Source organism: Phyllobates terribilis, unplaced genomic scaffold (assembly GCF_046119375.1).
Source record: "Phyllobates terribilis strain yellow unplaced genomic scaffold, ASM4611937v1 Scaffold_11__3_contigs__length_659146591, whole genome shotgun sequence".
In the NCBI taxonomy this organism is placed as follows: Eukaryota; Metazoa; Chordata; class Amphibia; order Anura; family Dendrobatidae; genus Phyllobates; species Phyllobates terribilis.
Genome location: NW_027362771.1, coordinates 359,122,167 through 359,143,244, shown reverse-complemented (window position 1 = coordinate 359,143,244; position 21,078 = coordinate 359,122,167). Strand labels below are relative to the sequence as shown.

General features: G+C 43.4%; 1 protein-coding gene and 1 long non-coding RNA gene across 2 annotated transcripts in view; one reads left to right on the top strand and one right to left on the bottom strand.

Annotated features, from left to right (window-relative positions):
• Nucleotides 1-21,078, bottom strand: part of LOC141166334 (uncharacterized) — a 154,342-nt gene that overhangs the window by 32,681 nt on the left and 100,583 nt on the right. The gene's annotated exons all lie outside the window — the stretch shown is intronic.
• The window catches only part of TRPM1 (transient receptor potential cation channel subfamily M member 1), a 64,281-nt gene continuing 60,574 nt past the window's right edge, over nt 17,372-21,078 (top strand). The window contains exons 1-2 of the mRNA XM_073652909.1: nt 17,372-17,511; nt 20,650-20,939. Of these exons, the coding sequence (XP_073509010.1) occupies nt 20,764-20,939 (176 nt within the window). The 5' untranslated portion in view covers nt 17,372-17,511; nt 20,650-20,763. The remainder of the gene's footprint in view (nt 17,512-20,649; nt 20,940-21,078) is intronic.

Genomic DNA, 21,078 nt, shown 5'->3' with positions numbered 1-21,078 from the left:
ATGCCTCTGCTCCTGATCAGCTTAGTTTAGCATTAGCATGGAATCGGGTTGACATTGCACGCAGCCAAATTTTTGTATTTGGACACCAGTGGCCGGTAAGTTTTCCTTTTTGAGTCTTAAGAAAACTTGGGAATAAATTATTTAATTTATAGGGTATTCTATCGCAGCATTTCTACCTATTTTTTTTGTACTGCCAATTATTACTACATAATAAAACATACAAAGAATAGGAGTACTCCGCCAATAAAATGTCAAATCTTTACTGATACATAAATAATTACACAGTAAAATCATTAAAAAACAGATAACATCGGACAAAAAACCAGGGACCATGCAGAGACCCCTATATTAAATAGACACTTTTAGATTCTAGGGCACCTATAGGCACTATTTGCAATTGGCTTTATTACTATATACAGCCAGTAATAGTTTTACCACCCTCAAAATCAATGTACTATGGAATCTGCTAAAAATGGCTACATCATAATATTCACTCTAAAGATTATGAAGAAATTGAGGAAAAAACAGGAGCAGTGATTCCCAGGTGCTGCCAAGAAGTGCTGAGACTGGATGTGCGCTATTGGGATCTTTATTCATACCTGCAGTAGAAGTCGACACAATTCCGAAACGCGTTGCATGAATAAAGATCCCAATAACGCACATCCAGTCTCAGCACTTCTTGGCTGGAATTGCCTGTTTTTTACTCAGTTTCTTCACGTCTCCTCCAGCCAGAGTGTGGGTCTGTGGCAGATGCAGTAGCCTATGCATTTTCCATGCAATTAATGGAGTTGTGCTGGGTCACAACTCACTCAGGTGAGCATACACCGCCACATGCTTTGTTATTCCTACTTCTGGTAACTCACTCGAAACACCTCTTTCTCTCTTATTTTACACTAAAGATTATACAAAGTTTGCCCTAAAGCGGCCTTTGTTCAGCATGTCTTCCCCTAGTGATCCCTAGAAAACTCCTTTATGTTCTGAAATGCCTGACAGTTATACAATTCCCCATATTTTGTTTAGAATATTTATTAGGTGTGATTCTATTTAATGTTTGTTATACTTTGTTCTATTATTGTCCCAGCCTTTAGGAAGCCTTACGACTGCTGATGGGACCAGTCAGGATAAAGAGAAGCGATCACCTGCTCCACAAACCAAGGGACCCAGAGGGAAGGGCAAAGGGAAAAAGAAAGGAAAAGGCAAAGAAGAACCAGAAGAAGAGACAGATCCCAGGAAGATTGAGCTTCTGAACTGGGTATTCCTTTTTTTAGTTCTCTTTAAATGAATTTTTTAGGAATTGTACATAACAATTATTGGATATTTAATCTAAATGAAATTTTGGAGAAAATTACTAATGCAAACAAAGCCAAATATTAGATGGTATAAAGTTAGTCTAAAGAGGTGACGAATTATTCAACAACGTGAGCCACCTCGGCGTTTTAAGACTGGGTTTACAATGTCAAAAAATTAGACCATTTTAACAAATCTTAAACGTGCTTTGATTTGGTGTTTTTTTGTATTTTTAAACAAAAACATATGTACAAAGACAGGCAGGTTAATTTGGTATTATAAAATGCCAGCGTTTGTAAATCCGCAGACATTTAAGACTTTATACAATAGAAGTTTTAAAAATGCCTACAAAAACTCCTGTGGTTTTATGTCCCTGACATGGAGGGCTTTAAAATATTTGCTTTTGATGAAAAGGTTCTAAAATCAGTAGAGACATATTTAGCAATCAATTGTACCACTTTTCTGATACCAATGAGCTGAAAATAATAGTAGATAGTATATTCTATTATTTTATAGTGTTACCCATTTTTCCCACACTTGGCAAGTGGATTCATAGCTGCATGCATTGTGATAAGTAGTGGTGAGATATAAGACTAGATTCACACTCGCGTTTCGACATTGCAAGTGGTTATTCTATTTTAGGAACAAAACAAATTAATGATTGAAACATATTACTGATATAACTGATTTAAATGAAAGCAAAAGGGCTCCACTGATTATTATCGGTTCCATCTGGGCTCCGTTGTGCGTCCATGTTTACAACAGAAGAAAAAGTGCATCATGCGCATTTATTTTCCATTCAAAAACTGTTAAATAGCAAAACACAAACATACACCATAATAATCAATGGGATCCAGGTTGTATCAATTGTATATCCATTTTGTACATCAATTTCGCAATTGTACAAATGTACAAAATATACTTATTTTGTACATCCCTAAAAATGAACATACAACCTGTTAAATGTGGTACTATGTTGAAAATTACACATGCTGCAAACAATGGTGCATAGCTTGGTCATGTACAGCATTAGTGAATATGTCACATAGTTATGAAATATTGGCCACACCAACTATAAGAAGATTGACAAAAAAGTATAAGTGCAATATCATTGCACAGAATAATGGCATAGCATGAAATCTGGTATAATTATTCTGAGCTACATTAATGCTAGTGTGAATCACGCCTTATTAATCAATAATCTGTTCTATTTGTTCTTGTGCCATTGTACAGTAAGAGATGTAATTCTTTTACTAGCACTTCCTTAACATACTCTCGATGCTGCTATTTCTGCCATTAATGTATTCCTAATGTTAATGGTCTCTCCAATTCAATGAAGGCCTTTTTGCCTTGATACGAGTGTACTTTAGTGTATTTCATGTGCTTTAAACGGGTCTAACATAGATGATATAATATGTTTTTCACAGGTTAACTCTCTAGAGCAAGCTATGATGGACGCCCTGGTTCTGGATCGAGTGGATTTTGTAAAGCTTCTAATAGAGAATGGAGTGAACATGCAAAGGTTTCTCACTATTCCTCGCTTAGAAGAACTGTACAATACTGTAAGTAATGCAGAATGGTTTGGGTAACTGTTGTTACCCGCTGCACATATGTACGGCACTGTGTTGCAGTCTCCATTTGGAAACTGATGGAGGAACTGTTCCCATTGTTTGCACTGTATTGTTCCCATATGTCCAGCGCATCACTTGTTGCACCAGACTGGTGCAATCATTGGTTCGTTGGCGTGATCACAATACATAGTAACATAGTAACATAGTTTTTAAGGTTGAAGGAAGACTAAGTCCATCTAGTCCAACCCATAGCCTAACTTGTTGATCCAGAGGAAGGCAAAAAAAAACCATGTGGCAACACTAAGCTCCATATTGGGGAAAAAAATTCCTTCCCGACTCCATACGACAATCAGACTAGTTCCCTGGATCAACGCCCTATCAAGGAATCTAGCATTTATAACCTGTAATATTATACTTTTCAAGAAAGGCATCCATGCCCTTCTTAAATTTTAACAGTGAATCACTCATTACAACATCATGCGGCAGAGAGTTCCATAGTCTCACTGCTCTTACAGTAAAGAATCCCCGTCTGTGATTATGTTTAAACCTTCTTTCCTCCAGACGTAGAAGATGCCCCCTTGTCCCAGTCTCAGGCCTCAGAGTAAAAAGATCAGTAGAAAGGTCTTTGTACTGTCCCCTCATATACTTGTACATAGTAATAAGATCACCCCTAAGCCTTCTTTTTTCCACAGTAAATAACCCCAAGTGTAATAACCTGTCTTAGTATTGCAGACCCCCCAGTCCTCTAATAACCTTGGTCGCTCTTCTCTGCACCCGCTCTAGTTCAGCTATGTCTTTCTTATACACCGGAGACCAGAACTGTACACAGTATTCTAAGTGTGGTCGCACTAATGACTTGTATAGAGGTAAAATTATGTTCTCCTCATGAGCATCTATGCCTCTTTTAATGCATCCCATTATTTTATTTGCCTTTGCAGCAGCAGCCTGACACTGGCCACTAAACGTGAGCTTGTCGTCCACCAATACACCCAGGTCTTTTTCAGTTACAGTTTTGCCCAGTGTTTTACAATTAAGCATATAATTATACATTTTATTTCCTCTGCTCAAGTGCATTACCTTACATTTATCCCCATTAAAGCTCATTTGCCATTTATCAGCCCAAGCTTCTAGTTTACATAGATCCTCCTGTAATATAAAATTGTCCTCCTCTGTATTGATTACCCTGCAGAGTTTAGTGTCATCTGCAAATATTGAAATATTACTCTGTATGCCCCCTACAGGGTCATTAATAAATATGTTAAAAAGAAGGGGGCCCAATACTGACCCCTGTGGTACCCCACTGTTAACTGAGACCCAGTCTGAGTGTTTTCCATTAATAACCACCCTTTGTTTCCTATCACTGAGCCAATTCTTAACCCACATACATATATTTTCCCCTATCCCCATTGTTCTCATTTTATGTATCAATCTTTTGTGTGGAATCGTATCAAAAGCTTTTGAAAAGTCCATATACACAACATCCACTGCATTTCCTTGGTCCAGTCCAGAACTTGCCTCCTCATAAAAACTGATCAGATTAGTTTGACAGGAACGGTCCCTCGTAAACCCATGTTGATATTGGGTCATGAGGTTATTCTTCTTCAGATACTCTAGTATAGCATCTCTTAGGAAACCCTCCAGGATTTTACCCACAGCAGAGGTTAAGCTTACCGGCCTATAATTTCCAAGTTCAGTTTTTGTCCCCTTTTTGAATATTGGCACCACATTTGCTATACGCCAGTCCTATGGTACAGACCCTTTTATTATGGAATCTTTAAAGATTAAAAATAATGGTCTATCTATGACGTTACTTAATTCCTGCAGTACTCGCGGGTGTATCCCATCCGGCCCCGGGGATTTGTCAACTTTAGTGATTTTTAGACGCCGCCGTACTTCCTGCTGGGTTAAGCAAGTGACATTTACTGGAGAATTTTTGTTATCACTAATCATGTTTTCTGTCATGCGATTTTCTTGTGTAAATACGGTTGAAAAAAAATCATTTAGCATATTGGCTTTTTTCTCATCCTCATCCACCATTTCACCCAGACTATTTTTAAGGGGGCCAACACTATCATTTTTTAGTTTTTTACTATTTATGTAGTTAAAGAATATTTTGGGGTTATTTTTACTTTCTCTGGCAATGATTCTCTCTGCCTCAATCTTTGCTGCCTTGATTTGGTTTTTACATAATTTATTTAATTTTCTATATTTATTTAATGCCTCATCACTACCTACTTGCTTTAGTTCTCTAAATGCTTTCTTTTTGTCACTTATTGCGCCCCTTACAGCTCTATTTAGCCATAGTGGTTTCCTCCTATTTCTAGCATGTTTATTCCCATAGGGTATATATTGTACACAGGTCCTATTCAGGATGTTAATAAATGTCTCCCATTTGCTTTGTGTAGTTTTATGTCTCAGGATATCGTCCCTGTTTATTGCACTAAGATCATCTCTTAACCATTGGAAATTTGCCTTCCTGAAGTTTAGTGTCCCATTGGCCGGGGACTCCTTAGGACGGCGCGCGCGGCTCCTTTAAGAGAGGGGACGCGCGCGCCCTAAGCACAGAGGCCGGGAAGCAGCGCGCGCTGCCAGCAGAGCAGGAGGAAGACGCTGGGCACGGAGCGGAGAGGTGAGGGGAACGGCGTCCCTGCCTAGCAGGAGGCAGGGACGCCGACGCTACAGTACCCCCCCCCTTTAGGCCCCCCCTTTTTTAGGCCAGACAGAAATTTATCAAGGATGAGCGGTGCATGGATGTTCTCCCGGGGCTCCCATGTTCTCTCCTCAGGACCAAACCCCTTCCAATCCACTAGAAAAAAGGTCCTTCCTCTTACCCTTTTGGTGGCCAGAATGTTCTCTACCTCAAACTCATTTTCAGCAGAAACCGTAGCAGGAAGCGTACCTGTAGACTTGGAAAAAGAATTAAGTATCACGGGTTTGAGTAGAGATACATGGAAGGAGTTAGGAATCCGCAAATTGGCCGGGAGTTTCAATTTATAGGCCACCTGGTTGATTTGTTTGATAACTTCCAGTGGGCCGATGAACCGAGGCCCTAACTTGTAGGAAGGAATCTTGAGCCGGACATATTTGGACGAGAGCCAGACCTTATCTCCAGGACGGAATTGTGGTGGATCCAGACGTCTCTTGTCAGCCTGTTTTTTCATCCGCTCGGATGACTGAAGAAGTGCTGATCTGGTACTTTCCCAAATGGAGGAAAATTCGTTAACGAGAGATTCCGCAGCCGGATTGTCCACCAAGGCGGAGACGGGAAACGGGATCCGAGGATGCTGACCGGAGACTACAAAAAACGGGGATTTGGAGGAAGATTCGCTCTCGTGATTATTGTAAGAAAATTCGGCCCACGGTAAAAGATCCACCCAGTCGGAATGGTGAGCATTAACAAAGTGCCGGAGGTAACTGGTTAAAATTTGGTTGATCCGTTCTACTTGGCCATTGGACTGTGGGTGATAAGCAGAAGAAAAGCCCAAGGTGACCCCCAGCAGTTTACACATGGCTCGCCAAAAACGAGAGGTGAACTGAATCCCTCGGTCGGATACGATGTGGAGAGGAAGACCATGAAGACGGAAGACATGATGGATAAAGTCTTTAGCTAACTCTGATGCAGATGGGAGACCCGGCAGGGGAATAAAGTGAGCCATTTTGGAGAAGCAGTCAGCGACCACCCATATGACCATACAACCGGCAGAGACAGGGAGGTCCGTAATAAAGTCCATAGCTATATGCTGCCATGGGGCAGCAGGTACAGGAAGAGGAAGGAGACGGCCGGCTGGCAGATGTCTCGGAACCTTGTTGCGGGCGCAGGACACACAGGCTGAAACAAAGTCTATTACGTCCTTGTGCAGGGTAGGCCACCAGTAATGCCGGGTAATAAGCTGGAGGGTCTTTTTCTGACCAGCGTGGCCAGCTAGCTTGGACGAGTGTCCCCAGTGTAGAACCTTCTCATGATCAGGAACAGTTACGAATGTCTTACCGGGTGGAAGACGATTTAGATTCACGGGGACCACCTGCATTACTTTGGCAGGGTCGATGATGTGTTTAGGCTCCTCCTCAAGATCAGAGACCAAAAAGGATCGGGATAAGGCATCAACTTTGATGTTTTTGTCAGCCGGGCGAAAATGAAGAATGAAATTAAAGCGGGCGAAGAACAAGGACCACCGGGCTTGGCGCGGGTTAAGTCTCTGGGCACTCTGGAGGTAAGCCAAGTTCTTGTGGTCCGTTTAAATTATTACCGGGTGAAGAGCCCCCTCGAGCAGGTAACGCCACTCCTCCAGTGCCAGCTTAATGGCCAACAATTCTCGGTCTCCTATAGAATAATTGCGCTCCGAAGAGGAGAAGAGTTTGGAGAAGAAGCCGCAAGTTACCATTCTTCCGGAAGACGACTTTTGGGTAAGTACTGCTCCGGCTCCAGAGGAAGAAGCGTCGACTTCTAGAAAGAATTGTTTGCTGCCGTCCGGACGATGCAGCACAGGGGCGGAGGAAAAAGCTCGTTTTAAGGAAAGGAAGGCCTCCTCAGCTTCGGGCGGCCATTCCCTGGGATTAGCGCCCTTACGGGTGAGCATCGAGATAGGGGCAGTCCGGGAAGAGAAGTGCGGAATGAAGAGGCGGTAGTAGTTGGCGAAGCCCAGGAACCGCTGAATAGCCTTCAACCCCTCTGGTCGGGGCCACTTCTCGATGGCAGACAGTTTCTCAGGGTCCATTTGTAGGCCGGTCTGAGAGATTATGTAGCCCAGAAACGGAAGCGAGGTCTGCTCAAAGAGGCACTTCTCATATTTAGCGTAGAGGTGGTTCTGCCTGAGCCTGAGCAGGACCTGACGAACGTCCCTCCGGTGAGTGAGAAGATCCGGAGAGAAGACCAAGATGTCGTTCAGGTACACCACCACGCAGGAGTAGAGAAGGTCACGGAAGATGTCATTGACCAACTCTTGAAAGACGGCGGGAGCGTTACAGAGACCGAAGGGCATTACAAGATATTCATAGTGGCCATCCCGGGTGTTGAATGCCGTCTTCCATTTATCCCCCTGACGGATACGGACCAGATTATACGCCCCACGGAGGTCCAGCTTGGTGAAGATTCTAGCCCCCCTCAGACGGTCAAATAATTCAGGAATGAGCGGAAGGGGGTATTTATTCTTCACTGTGATCTGATTAAGGCCTCTATAGTCTATACAGGGACGGAGTGAGCCGTCCTTCTTTTTGACGAAAAAGAAGCCTGCTCCCGCCGGGGAGGTAGATTTCCGGATAAATCCCCGGGCCAGATTCTCCTCAATTTATTCAGACATGGACCGGGTCTCAGCAGCGGACAAAGGGTAAATACGCCCACGGGGAGGAGTAGCGCCGGGCATCAGGTCAACTGGGCAGTCGTATGGTCTATGAGGGGGTAATGTCTCTGCTTCTCTTTTATTAAAGACGTCGGCAAAAGACCAATAGGGAGCCGGTAGGCCGGGTAGATTGGCTGGGGTAGGAGAAGGACGAGCAGGATGAACGGGAACTAAACAAGTCTTATGGCAGTCCTGTCCCCAGCGAAGAATTTCTCCGGTCTGCCAATCAAGCACGGGTGCGTGTCTCTGGAGCCAAGGTAGGCCTAGCAAGAGGGCGTGAGAGAGTCCAGGCAGAACATGGAAGCAGATGCTCTCAGAGTGCAGCATTCCCACCTGCAGAGTTATGGATTCGGTGATGAGTTGGATGGGATGTGGTAAGAGGCCCCCATCCACGGCGGCGACAGATAAGGGTACAGCCAGAGGTTTGGTGGGAATGCGGTATTTCTCTACCAGGGACTGAGAAATGAGATTTCCGGCAGCTCCAGAGTCAAGTTGAGCCAGTTCAAAATAACGGTTCTCCCCGCAGATGATAGAGACCAACAGCATTAGAGATGGAGAGGGTTTATTTCTGTCTAGGGTGACCACTCTGAGCGATCCTAGACACAGGCGTTTCCCGACCTCTCCGGGCAGGAACGGATCCGGTGCTCCTTACTGCCACAGTAGAAGCAGCTCCCCTCGGCACGGCGTAATTCTTGACGAGTCTTGACCATCTTGGTCTGGTCGACCTGCATAGGCTCGGGTGAGTGCGCCGGAGGAGTAACAGAGGAAGTGACGGATCTCTGGAAGGTAGTGGCAAGGCGTGGAAGCCTCCTCTCACGGGTGACCTCTTTGGTGCGCTCCTGGAACCGGATGTCAATCCGGGTGGCAAGTGTAATTAAGTCGTCGAGAGTGGTAGGAATTTCCCGACCGGTGAGTTCATCTTTAATACGGCTGGACAGACCCTCCCAGAAAACGGACACCAGGGCGTCATTATCCCAGGCAAGCTCCGAAGCAAGGGTACGGAACCGTATGGCATATTGGCCCACGGTGAGGCTTCCTTGGCGGAGGCGTAGCAGAGATGAGGTGGATGAGGTCCTCCGTCCTGGTTCGTCGAAGACCTTCCGGAAAGCTGAGAGAAAGGCTGGCAGATTGGACACCAGGGGGTCTCCTCTCTCCCATAGAGGATTTAGCCAGGCCAGCGCCTCCCCCGTGAGATGGGACATGATGAAGGCTACTTTGGCTCGGTCGGTGGAAAACTGGTGTGCCAACAGTTCGAAGTGCAGACTGCACAGGTTAATGAAGCCCCGTGCCTGACCAAAACGAGGCGGGGCGGTGAGTCGGGGACCGGGAAGAGATGCCATGGAATTGATGGGCAGCGGCGCTGCCGGGGTAGGAGTCGTGCGACTGGAAGCTGGTCCCGAAGATGTAGTCAGTGTGTCCAGACGGGAGTTAACACTACGCAGGTGGCTCAGGATGGACTCCTGTTGGGACCTCTGACGGGACAGTTCATGGCATAGGTCCGAGAGCGAGGGAGCTTGGGTGCCACCGGGTTCCATGGCCCGAGCAAACTGTAACGGGTCTGGGAGGTGGAACCTCTGAGCAACTATACAAAGGGGCAGTCCTTGTAAGGAAGCGGGTGGCTCCCAGGGAAGGCGGGCAGGTAGTCACGGCAAGTGACAGGGACAGTCTCTGGGTAGAAGGGCAGGAGGTCACGGCAAGTGACGGGGACAGTCTCTTGACAGGCGGATGGTCACGGCAAGTGACAGCAGGGTAAGAGTCTCTAGACGGGCAGGTGGTCACGGCAAGTGACAGCAGGGAAAGAATCTCTAGACGGGCAGGTGGTCACGGCAAGTGACAGCAGGGAAAGAGTCTCTAGATAGGCTAGCAGGCAGGTAGCAGGTGAGCGCTCCCAGGTGAGCGGGCAAGAGTCTCTGGACAGGCAGGTGGTCACGGCAAGTGACGGCAGAGCCTCCGGGTTGGCTAGCAGGCAGGTAACAGGTGAGCGCTCCCAGGTGAGCGGGCAAGAGTCTCTGGACAGGCAGGTGGTCACGGCAAGTGACGGCAGAGCCTCCAGGTAGGCTAGCAGGCAGGTAGCAGGTGAGCGCTCCCAGGTGAGCGGGCAAGAGTCTCTGGACAGGCAGGTGGTCACAGCAAGTGACGGCAGAGCCTCCAGGTAGGCTAGCAGGCAGGTAGCAGGTGAACTCTCCCAGGTGAGCGAGTAAGAGTCTCTGGACAGGCAGGCAGGTATCAGGCAGGTATCTGGCAGGTACTTCCTGGCCCGCAGGCGGACTGATCCATAGACAGACTGGCAGGTGCTGGTAGGCAGACTGTCGGACCACAGGATAGCAAGCAGGTAAGCAGATATCAGGCAGGTATCAGGCAGGTATCAAGCAGGAATCTGGCAGGTGACTGGCAGGTAACTGGTAACGGGACCTGAGGGCTGAAGCAGAGTTGAAAGGCTTTGCAACAACATTGCTCGGGCACCTCCATCTTGGAGGAGGTGCCTTATATATGGTGAGGTCTTCCGGCCATTGGCCGGGGACTCCTTAGGACGGCGCGCGCGGCTCCTTTAAGAGAGGGGACGCGCGCGCCCTAAGCACAGAGGCCGGGAAGCAGCGCGCGCTGCCAGCAGAGCGGGAGGAAGACGCCGGGCACGGAGCGGAGAGGTGAGGGGAATGGCGTCCCTGCCTAGCAGGAGGCAGGGATGCCGACGCTACACCCCCCTTCTTGTTGGGTCCTGAACCAGTTGTGAAAGGTAATTGTCTCTCATAGTAGTCAAAAACCTATTTCCTTTTCTTGAACTACATGTTTCTGTCCCCCAATGTATTTCAGGGTAGTTGAAGTCTCCCATAATAATGACTTCTCCTTGAGTCGCTGCTTCATCTATTTGCTTTACGAGGATATTCTCCGCTACTTCCATTATTTTTGGAGACTTATAACAAACTCCTATCAGTATTTTATTATTTTTTCCCCCTCCCCTTATCTCCACCCACAGGGACTCTACATTTTCATTAGATTCACATATATCCTCCCGCAAGACAGGTTTTAAGGATGATTTTACATATAAACACACCCCCCCCCTCGCTTGTTTATACGGTCATTTCTGAACAGACTATAGCCCTGTAAATTAACTGCCCAGTCATGGCTCTCACCCAGCCACGTCTCAGATATCCCTACCATGTCATAATTATTTTCCAACAAAATTAATTCTAATTCCTCCATTTTGTTGGCGAGGCTTCTGGCATTAGTGTACATGCATTTTATGTATCTCTCCGTACCTCTATTCCTTCTTACTTTATTGACTGTTCTAACCCCACCCCCAATTTCTTTATTTGTGCCCAGGTCACTATCTGCACTATCTTCCCCACCAATAAAATGAATACCCCCCCCCAATCCCTAGTTTAAACACTCCTCCAACCTTCTAGCCATTTTCTCCCCCAGCACAGCTGCACCCTCCCCATTAAGGTGCAGCCGGTCCCTAGCGTAGAGTCTGTAGCCAACTGAGAAGTCGGCCCAGTTCTCCAGGAACCCAAATCCCTCCTTCCTACACCAGTTCTTGAGCCACTTATTTATCTCCCTAATCTCCCGTTGCCTCTCTGGCATGGCAAGTGGTACCGGTAGTATTTCAGAGAATACCACCTTGGAGGTCCTTGCTTTCAGCTTCCACCCTAATTCCCTGAAATCATCTGTAAGGACCTTCCACCTACCTCTAACTTTGTCATTTGTGCCAATGTGCACTATGACCGCTGGGTCCTCACCAGCCCCTCCCAGTAATCTGTCAACCCGATCAGCGATGTGCCGGACTCGAGCGCCAGGTAGGCAGCACACTGTTCGACGATCCCTGTCTTTGTGACAGATTGCCCTATCTGTTCCTCTAATAATTTAGTCCCCCACTACCAGCACCTGCCTGGCCTGCCCTACTCTCCTATTTCCCTCTTTACTGGAGCTGACACTCCTCCGGCTTTCAGGGGACATGCCTTGCTGCAGTAGTGCTACCCCTGTACCGTCACTCCCCTCATCTGCCAACTTTGCAAACTTATTGGGGTGTGCCAGATCAGGACTAGCCTCCCTGGCACTCTTCCCTCTACCACCCCTTCTAACTGTCACCCAACTAGCGACCTCACTGTCCTGCAGCTCCCGACTACCACCCTCCCCCACATCTACCCCAGTGAGCTGCTGCTCAGTGAGCAGCAGACTCCTTTCCATGTTGTCAATGGATCTCAGTATTGGCAGCTGCTCATTTAGATCCAGTATCTGGGCTTCCAAACGCACAACGTGCACATATCTCGCGCAGCAGTAAGCAACCTCGACCGGCTGTTCAAGGAATACATACATGTGGCAAGATGTACACTGGATAGCATTGTCAATAATGGAGCTCATTTCCTAATGGGGATTGCAATATACAGAATGTTAAGTAAAAAGTAAAGTAAAGAAATTAATGAAATTCAGTCAGCAATTCAGTCCAAAGTCCTCCCTTCCAAACTCCCTGAATACAAAGTCACTGAAAAACAAGTCACACACTTACTTTCGTTCGCACTTACGCTCCGGACACACGCAGCTCGTTCACACTCGCAAACTAAGAGATTTAAAGAGTTGTTTTTTTTGTTGTTTTTTTTTCCCTTTTCCAGCAATGCACCCTTCACCTCAATGCACTTCCAATGTTTCATGTTATGCTTTCATCCAGCTCTGGGCCAGGTCCTAGGAGTAAAATGGTGAAAAACCCATCAGATACAGCATATTTATGTGATCCTCCCCGTATAGATTTACCATCTAATTTTATGTCCACTAAATATATTTATAGCAAAACATAGAGATGTACAGTAGCAGCCTCCAAATACACTTTTGGCGTGCATTGAATGTTCATACATAATTTGCATAGTTCAATCACTGTAATACAAAGTGAATGAATGGTGTACCACATGAATAGCATAGGGAGCATATTTAATGAATACCTCATATGTAGCTTTGGTAGTCTGAATGTAATATGATGCGTGCATATGAAGGAAGACTTTGCCAGGGCACTTATTCTAGATATATTTCCTACTTGGAATGAATAGTTCAGTTGTGGCTAAACATTTTGAGACTGACACAAATTTTTGTGTTCACCAAATTTTTTGCTTCAGTGTTTTTAGATACTTTTCAAGACTTCTGCAATTCTCCTTGGTGTGATGAATATCAGTTTCTGGAGCAAATCCTGACTGATGATAACCCATTCTCTTTCCAGTCTTATCAGTTCTTGGAGTTTATCCCAATTTTTGTGTTTTTGTTTGTCGACCTTTTTTCTGAGGATCGACCACAGCTTCTCAATCGGATAGAGATCTGGGGAGTTTCATGGCCATGGACCCCAAATTTCAATGTTTTGATCACTAAGATATTTAGTTACTACTTTCGCCTTGTGACATGGTGTTCCATCATGGTGGTAAAAAGCATTGTTCATCACCAAATTGCTCCTGGATCGTTGCGAGAAGTTGTTATAAAGTTGATGTATTTGAGAATAAACGTGTAAAAAACTTAAGAAATGCTTATAATTATACTTCAATAACCATAGAAACATCTTACTAAAAGGTCTAAAACACTGAAGCAGAAAACTGTGTGAAGAACAAAATTGGTGTCAGCCTCAAAACTTTTGGCCATGATTCTACAGTGACAATTTGTTAAAAGAAAAAGAGATGTGAAAGTTTATGATACACAACTGTATATAAACTTGTCCTAACGGTTATTATTTTCTGTTTCAGAGATTGGGTCCTCCAAATACTCTACATTTCCTTGTAAGAGATGTAAAGAAGGTAAATTGTATACCCAAAAGTGAAATAGTGATGAGAGTAACATTTTTCTGAAAACAAATAGTTTTATTTTTATTTTGTCATAGATGAGGATTTCCTTTATAAAACATTATTTGTACTTGTCATGAAAGGAGTTACTGAGACATCTCAACTGTAATAATTAGCAAAAGCAATCAGTTGGGGGTGTCTTCTTGATGTTATATGTGACTTCTGATTATCTGATTAGTAGAGTATACTTAAAGACAACCCATCACCAGGTAAAAAAGTTTTAAATCTTATTTTATTCTTGCCTCTCCCCTGAGCATTCTTTTTTTTTAATCCGACATATGGTCCCAAATTTATGGGCCACTACACAGTGGAGCCATGGAAATAAAATAAGAGTAAAAACTGGCCACTTTTGACCTGGTGATAGATCTTCTTTAAACATATAGGGGCAGGTTGGTGTGCATGTGTTTGCTTATTATATGGGTTTGCTTACCATCATGTTGTTCATACATTTCATTTGGTGCATTAATTCTTATGTTTTTCATTACTCATGTTCCAATTGCTCTCCATCATCCATCTCCATCGCTTCATTGCCATGCAGAGAATCACTAGGGGATTCGGATGGGTTAACATGGAGGTGAATCTCTTTTCAATCTAATTTATAATATCATTAAGTACAGAAGTAGTTAGTTGTTATTATGTATGAGAAATAGGATCTAAGGCCCCCCATACACATTAGATAGCTGCTGACCGATCAATTGTTGGGCCGACATCTATCTCTCCCGAATCCCCCATACATAGGAATGCTCGGCTCGGCCAAGCACTCCTGCGTTCCTCGAAAGAGAGCTGCTGCCAGACTTATCTGACAGCGGCTTATCTCAGGGGGAGAACAAAAGGATCAGCATTTGGAAAATCCACAGGCCAGATCCTTTTCTCTCTCGACATCATCTGTCGGGGAGAGTCGGGAGGCCCCAATATGCATTAGAATATTGGACAATATTGGTAGGTTCGGACGACTTTAGTGTAAAGTTTAAGAGTTGTATTAATGTAATAAGTCTTATATACATTTTAATACAATCCCAATTATAATAATCATTGGAGATGTAATAAATTGAAAGTCCCTAAAATGTCTTGGGGTTTGCCAATCTTAGTCTATTTTGTAGCTTTAAACATTTTAATAAACTTTACTTTTTTTATCATTTTTTTGCTGTTTTGTTGCCTTCAGTGGACAAGAGTATTATATAGGACAGTACTGCTTTAAGTTTCATCCATTCCTCACCAACATTAAAAAAAAACCTTCTATCTCTGGCAGCTATGAGTGAAAGTGTTCGTTGCCGGGAATTAGATTGTATCAAAATCATAGGAAGACATAATAGACACAAAGTCAGTAGTAATCTTCATTTTTCTACATAACAGAGGACATGTTATAGATTTTAACATGTTTAATTCCTTCTTGAAGAAGCTAGCCTCACCAGCAAAACTAATTTTCATTTTCAGACTAATGAATACTTTGTTATATATGAAATGTTATATATATTTAAAAAAAATAGCTTTAATATGATAATAACTTTTGCTAAATATTTTTTTCTGGACAGGGTAACCTTCCACCAGATTATCATGTCAGTTTGATTGACATTGGCCTTGTACTGGAGTACCTCATGGGTGGAGCCTACCGCTGTCACTACACCAGAAAGAACTTCAGGACCCTCTACAATAATTTATTTGGACCAAAAAGGGTAAAGTTAAACGCTATTTGGAATTCCAACACCAACAGTTTCACAGGACACTAGTTATCTATGGGAAATGAATTACGTGTTAGACTAGATATATTCGCTGTGTTGTCTACTAGTGATACTGCCTCTCACTTATGATATGCTTATGATTATTTGTAATTAATTTGAGCTTAACAAGAATTACTGAAGAATATCTGTTGTTCTCCACAGCCAAAAGCCCTTAAACTCTTAGGAATGGAGGTAAGTGTGTATCTGCCTGTTTCTCTGTTTTTTTGCTCTGTACATATATTGTCTGCCTGGCAATGTTATTTTTCTATCTTTGCTTTAATTATGTGTAGTTTTTGAGTATTCCATCAATTTGGAAATGAAAACCCTCTCTCCATGCACTCACTTCTATTTAGGCTTATGGTGGGCTTGTACTAATTATTACAGCAAAATTTAAGCAAAAAGTATTGCAGTGCAAAGCATGGAAACAGAAAAAAAAATGTAGCTGCCTATTTCTAGAAAGAAATAGGTAGAGTTTAGACTTTCATACATCATGGGCAGATTTACTTATGAGCGCAGTAGATGACCCTGGGGGAAGAGCCCTTGCAGTAAAGCTGAGGACAATGTCTTGCTTTATTTTATAACAGCAAGTGAACTTTTAAAGCCATACATGAGTTAATATGTGGAATAATTGGAATAAACTAATCTGCACCTCCTAGGTGGAACAAGATAATAATCCTGCACCTCCTGGGTCTCGATCTAAATCTGGTACTGTCAGATAAATAAAGCAACAAATCACTTCTCACAAGAGTTGTTGACCATCCAAAAGGACGGTATATAAATAAATATTATGACTTTGTGATCTGGAAGACTTGCTCAATAGTTTTTTCGGGTTTACAATTGCATACATTCTAATGATCTGAACAAAATTTGTTTTATGGATGTTTCGAAGAGCAGAAGTGAAATATCAAATATAGACTACCACTTATCTATAGGGGATACATAGATGGCAGTCACTCCTGGGACCTGGTTTCAGAGGCATGGGCAGTTATACCATTGGTGCAACCTGTGAAGCTACACAGGGGTCCAAGAGGTAGGGGCCCACTTCTACCTACCAAGCAGCAAACATCTTCTGTCACAGAAACATTATGTGGCTACAAAGGCCCAACATATTGAGCCCTCTTCTGTGTATGTCCTTGCATGGTCAGAGGAGATCCACAAACCTCTCTGTCACATAGGAAGATACCAGTTTTATAAACGACACATGGTAAGTGAGGCGAACCCGTTGCAGATTTTTTTTTCTGTTTGGGATAAGTTGTCTCTTCCTCAGATTTACATAGGACTATAATCAGGTCAATTTTGGGAAATTTGCTTTCCCTTCACCTAGCCTCTTCTATGACTGAAATATCCTTGGAAAACGCCATGTAAAGTTTAAAAAGAGCTAATGACTAGCTAACTATTGGCAATACTTCAAATAGATATGGTCTAATTATGATTAATAATTGTCTCATGGTCCAACTGTGATCAGGGGGTGCATTCCTAAAATGCAAAAAATGTATAATGTAGATCATTATATTGTATTTAATCAAGATGAAATGAAGTATGTTCTGTTCTAAATATTTCTTACCCTGAATAATAAATTCACATTTTACTTTACACTTTGTACATTGACTTGGAAGCTTCCTCATTGTTTTTCCCTTAGGACCATACATCACTGTGATCACTCCCTGCCTCTTGTCCCTTTCCTGGTTCCTGTAGTAGAGGCCTCTCCTAACTATCCCTATCCAAGTGATCCAATAACTGTAGAACTTCCAATGTCCAGCAATAAAAAGAAGACTTTGCCTTTACTGAGGTGACAGTTTCTGTTTCATGTGTTGTCTTGAGTAGGAGAAACATTTATTCCAGTACATACATACACATACATATATATTTATCCTTTTAGGCTATGTGCACACGTTTAGCATTTAGAGCAGATTTTTCTGCTGCAAAAATCAGTGTTGACAGGAAAAACACTGAGTAAACTACGTTCATTTTTGCGATTTTGCTTATGTATTTTTCATTTACCGTATTTTTCGGACTATAAGACGCACCGGACCATAAGACGCACCTAGGTTTTAGAGGAGGAAAATAAAAAAAAAATGTAAGCAAAAAATGTGTTCATGATGCACTTTTAAGGGGGGGGGTCTTCTGCTGACACTGGTATAGGGGTAATGTCCCCCAATTCTGACAATATCCCCCATCCTGGTATATATGCCCCCCCCTTCCTTTTATACGTGGTCCCCATCCCCATCCTGGTATGCCTGGCATCCCTCCATCCTGGTATGCATGGCACCCCTCATCCTTATCCTGGTATGCATGGCACCCCTCATCCCCATCCTGGTATGCATGGCACCCCTCATCCCTGTCCTGGTATGCATGGCACCCCTCATCCCTGTCCTGGTATGCATGGCACCCCTCATCCCTATCCTGGTATGCATGGCACCCCTAATCCCTATCCTGGTATGCATGGCACCCCTAATCCCAATCCTGGTATGCATGGCACAGCAATCCCCATCCTGGTATGCATGGCACAGCAATCCCCATCCTGGTATGCATGGCACCCCTCATCCCTATCCTGACATGCATGGCACCCCTCATCCCTGTCCTGGTTTGCATGGCAACCCTCATCCCTGTCCTGGTATGCATGGCACCTCTAATCCCTATCCTGGTATGCATGGCACCCCTAATCCTTATCCTGGTATGTATGGCCCCTCATCCTAATCCTGGTATGTATGGCCCCCTCATCTTTATACTGTTATGTATACCCCCCTCAGCGTTATCCTGGTATGTATGGCCCCCTCATTTTTATCTTGTTATGTATGGCCCCCTCATCTTTATCCTGTTATGTATGCCCCCCTCAGCGTTACCCTGGTATGTATGGCCCCCTCATCCTTACCCTGGTATGTATGGCCCCCTCATCCTTACCCTGGTATGTATGGCCCCCTCATCCTTACCCTAGTATGTATGGCCCCCTCATCCTTACCCTAGTATGTATGGCCCCCTCATCCTTATCTTAATATGCATGGTCCCCCTAATCCCCATCATGCTGCACATAAAAAAAAAAATAAACACTCCTACTCACCTTTCTTCTCTCCTCCAGCACTGCGTCCTGTCTGCCCGCACTGATCTCTCCATGTGAGCCGCGCATGGCGTCACTGCCATGCGCGGCTCACAAGGAGAGATCAGCTGCCGGAAGTCACTGCTCCCCATACCGGGACTGTGTGCGCGGGGAGCAGTGACTTCATGCTCCTTCATAACCGGCACACAGCGTAACCGCGCTGCGGCTCCTGCTGCTACCGGGCTACCGCGTGTGCCCGCTTATTAAAGGGCATGAATATTCACCCCCTCTCCACGCCCATGAGCGTGGAGAGAGGTTGAATATTCATGCCCTTTAACAGCGGGCACAGGCGATTCCGGCAACAGCAGGAGCCGCGCTGCAGCTGCACTGTGTGCTGCTATTAAGGGGCATGAATATTCAGGGCGTGGGGAGCAGTGAATATTCATTTTCTTTAGCAGCGGGGACAGTGTAGGCTGCAGCCTCCTGTGCCCCGCTCCTCCACCGCTACCCCCACACCCCACATATATATACACCCCCCCCCAACATTCGGACTATAAGACGCACCCCCCATTTTCCTCCAAAATTTTGGAGGAAAAAAGTGCGTCTTATAGTCCGAAAAATATGGTATTTAAGTGCGTGAAAAATTATGTCGAAAAAGTTGACATGCTACAGATTTGGAAAAACGCTTTGAAAGTTCAAATCTGCAAGAAAAAAATAACCAGCATGTGAATGAGATTTTGCTAGTACTCATTCATTTTGCTGTTACTGTAAAAGATTGCGTTTTTTCTGTGGCAAAACTGCAGGGAGAAAATATAGCAAAGACATAGCATGTCAACAAGAGCTTACTCATGTTTTGAACAAATGCTAGAAAAAATATCTACTGTATATACAGGATATATACAGTGGGGAAAAATAAGTATTTGATACACTGCCGATTTTGCAAGTTTTCCCACCTACAAAGAATGGAGATGTCTATAATTTTTATCGCAGGTAACTTCAACTGTGAGAGACAGAATCTAAAAATAAAAAAAAACAGAAAATCAAATTGAATGATTTTTAAATAGTTAGATTGCATTTTATTGCATGAAATAAGTACAGGTGCATCTCACAAAATTAGAATATCATCAAAAAGTTAATTTATTTCAGTTCTTCGATACAATAAGTGAAACTCATATATTATATAGAGTCATTATCAAGAGACTGCCAAGAGTGTGCAAAGCAGTCATCAAAGCAAAAGGTGGCTACTTTGAAGAACCTAGAATATAAGACATATTTTCAGTTGTTTCACACTTTTTTGTTAAGTATATAATTCCACATGTGTTAATTCATAGTTTTGATGCCTTCAGTGTGAATGTACAATTTTCATAGTCATGAAAATACAGAAAAATCTTTAAATGAGAAGGTATGTCCAAACTTTTGGTCTGTACTGTATATATACACATATATATAGATAGTTAGATAGATAGACAGATAGATAGATAGATAGATAGATAGATAGATAGACACAGTATATATATCTATTTATATAGATATGTATACATATATATGTATGTGTATGTTATATATACTGTATCATCCATATATTATATAATTTCTATCATTTTTCTGGCATAATTGTCTCCATAAAAAAATAGAGTATACACCATATGTTTCTTTTGTTACAAAAAACAAACTGGACTATATTCATCTGGTCAACAGCATGTACAGACAGAAAATGCTAGTTTTCGCATTGACACCTACTCACAACAATTCTAATATTCATTTCATAGAAACCTTCTAATTTTGCATGTTTAACCATGATTGAAAAATGTAGCACATAGAAACAGTTATCATCCTAAGGATACTGCAATGTTGTAGTTTTCCCAGTATTTAACCATACATGAATAACTTCAGGATGACGAACCTCCAACTAAAGGGAAGAAAAAGAAGAAAAAAAAGGAGGAAGAAATAGACATTGATGTGGACGATCCAGAAGTTAGTCGATTCCAATACCCCTTCCATGAACTTATGGTCTGGGCTGTACTTTTGAAAAGGCAAAAGATGGCACTCTTTCTGTGGCAGCGTGGAGAAGAAACCATGGCAAAAGCATTGGTAGCATGCAAACTATACAAGTCAATGGCTCATGAGTCCTCTGAAAGTGAACTCGTAGATGATATTTCCCAAGACTTGGACAACAATTCAAAGTCAGTTTCTTGTATTTTTTATGTTTTTCTTTTTTTATAGCTTTAAGATTTCTATTGCCTTTTCACCTGTTTTTTGTCTAGCTTTTGGTATTTTTTGCCTGTTTTTCATTTGTACCTAATTACTCTTTTAGGCCTCATT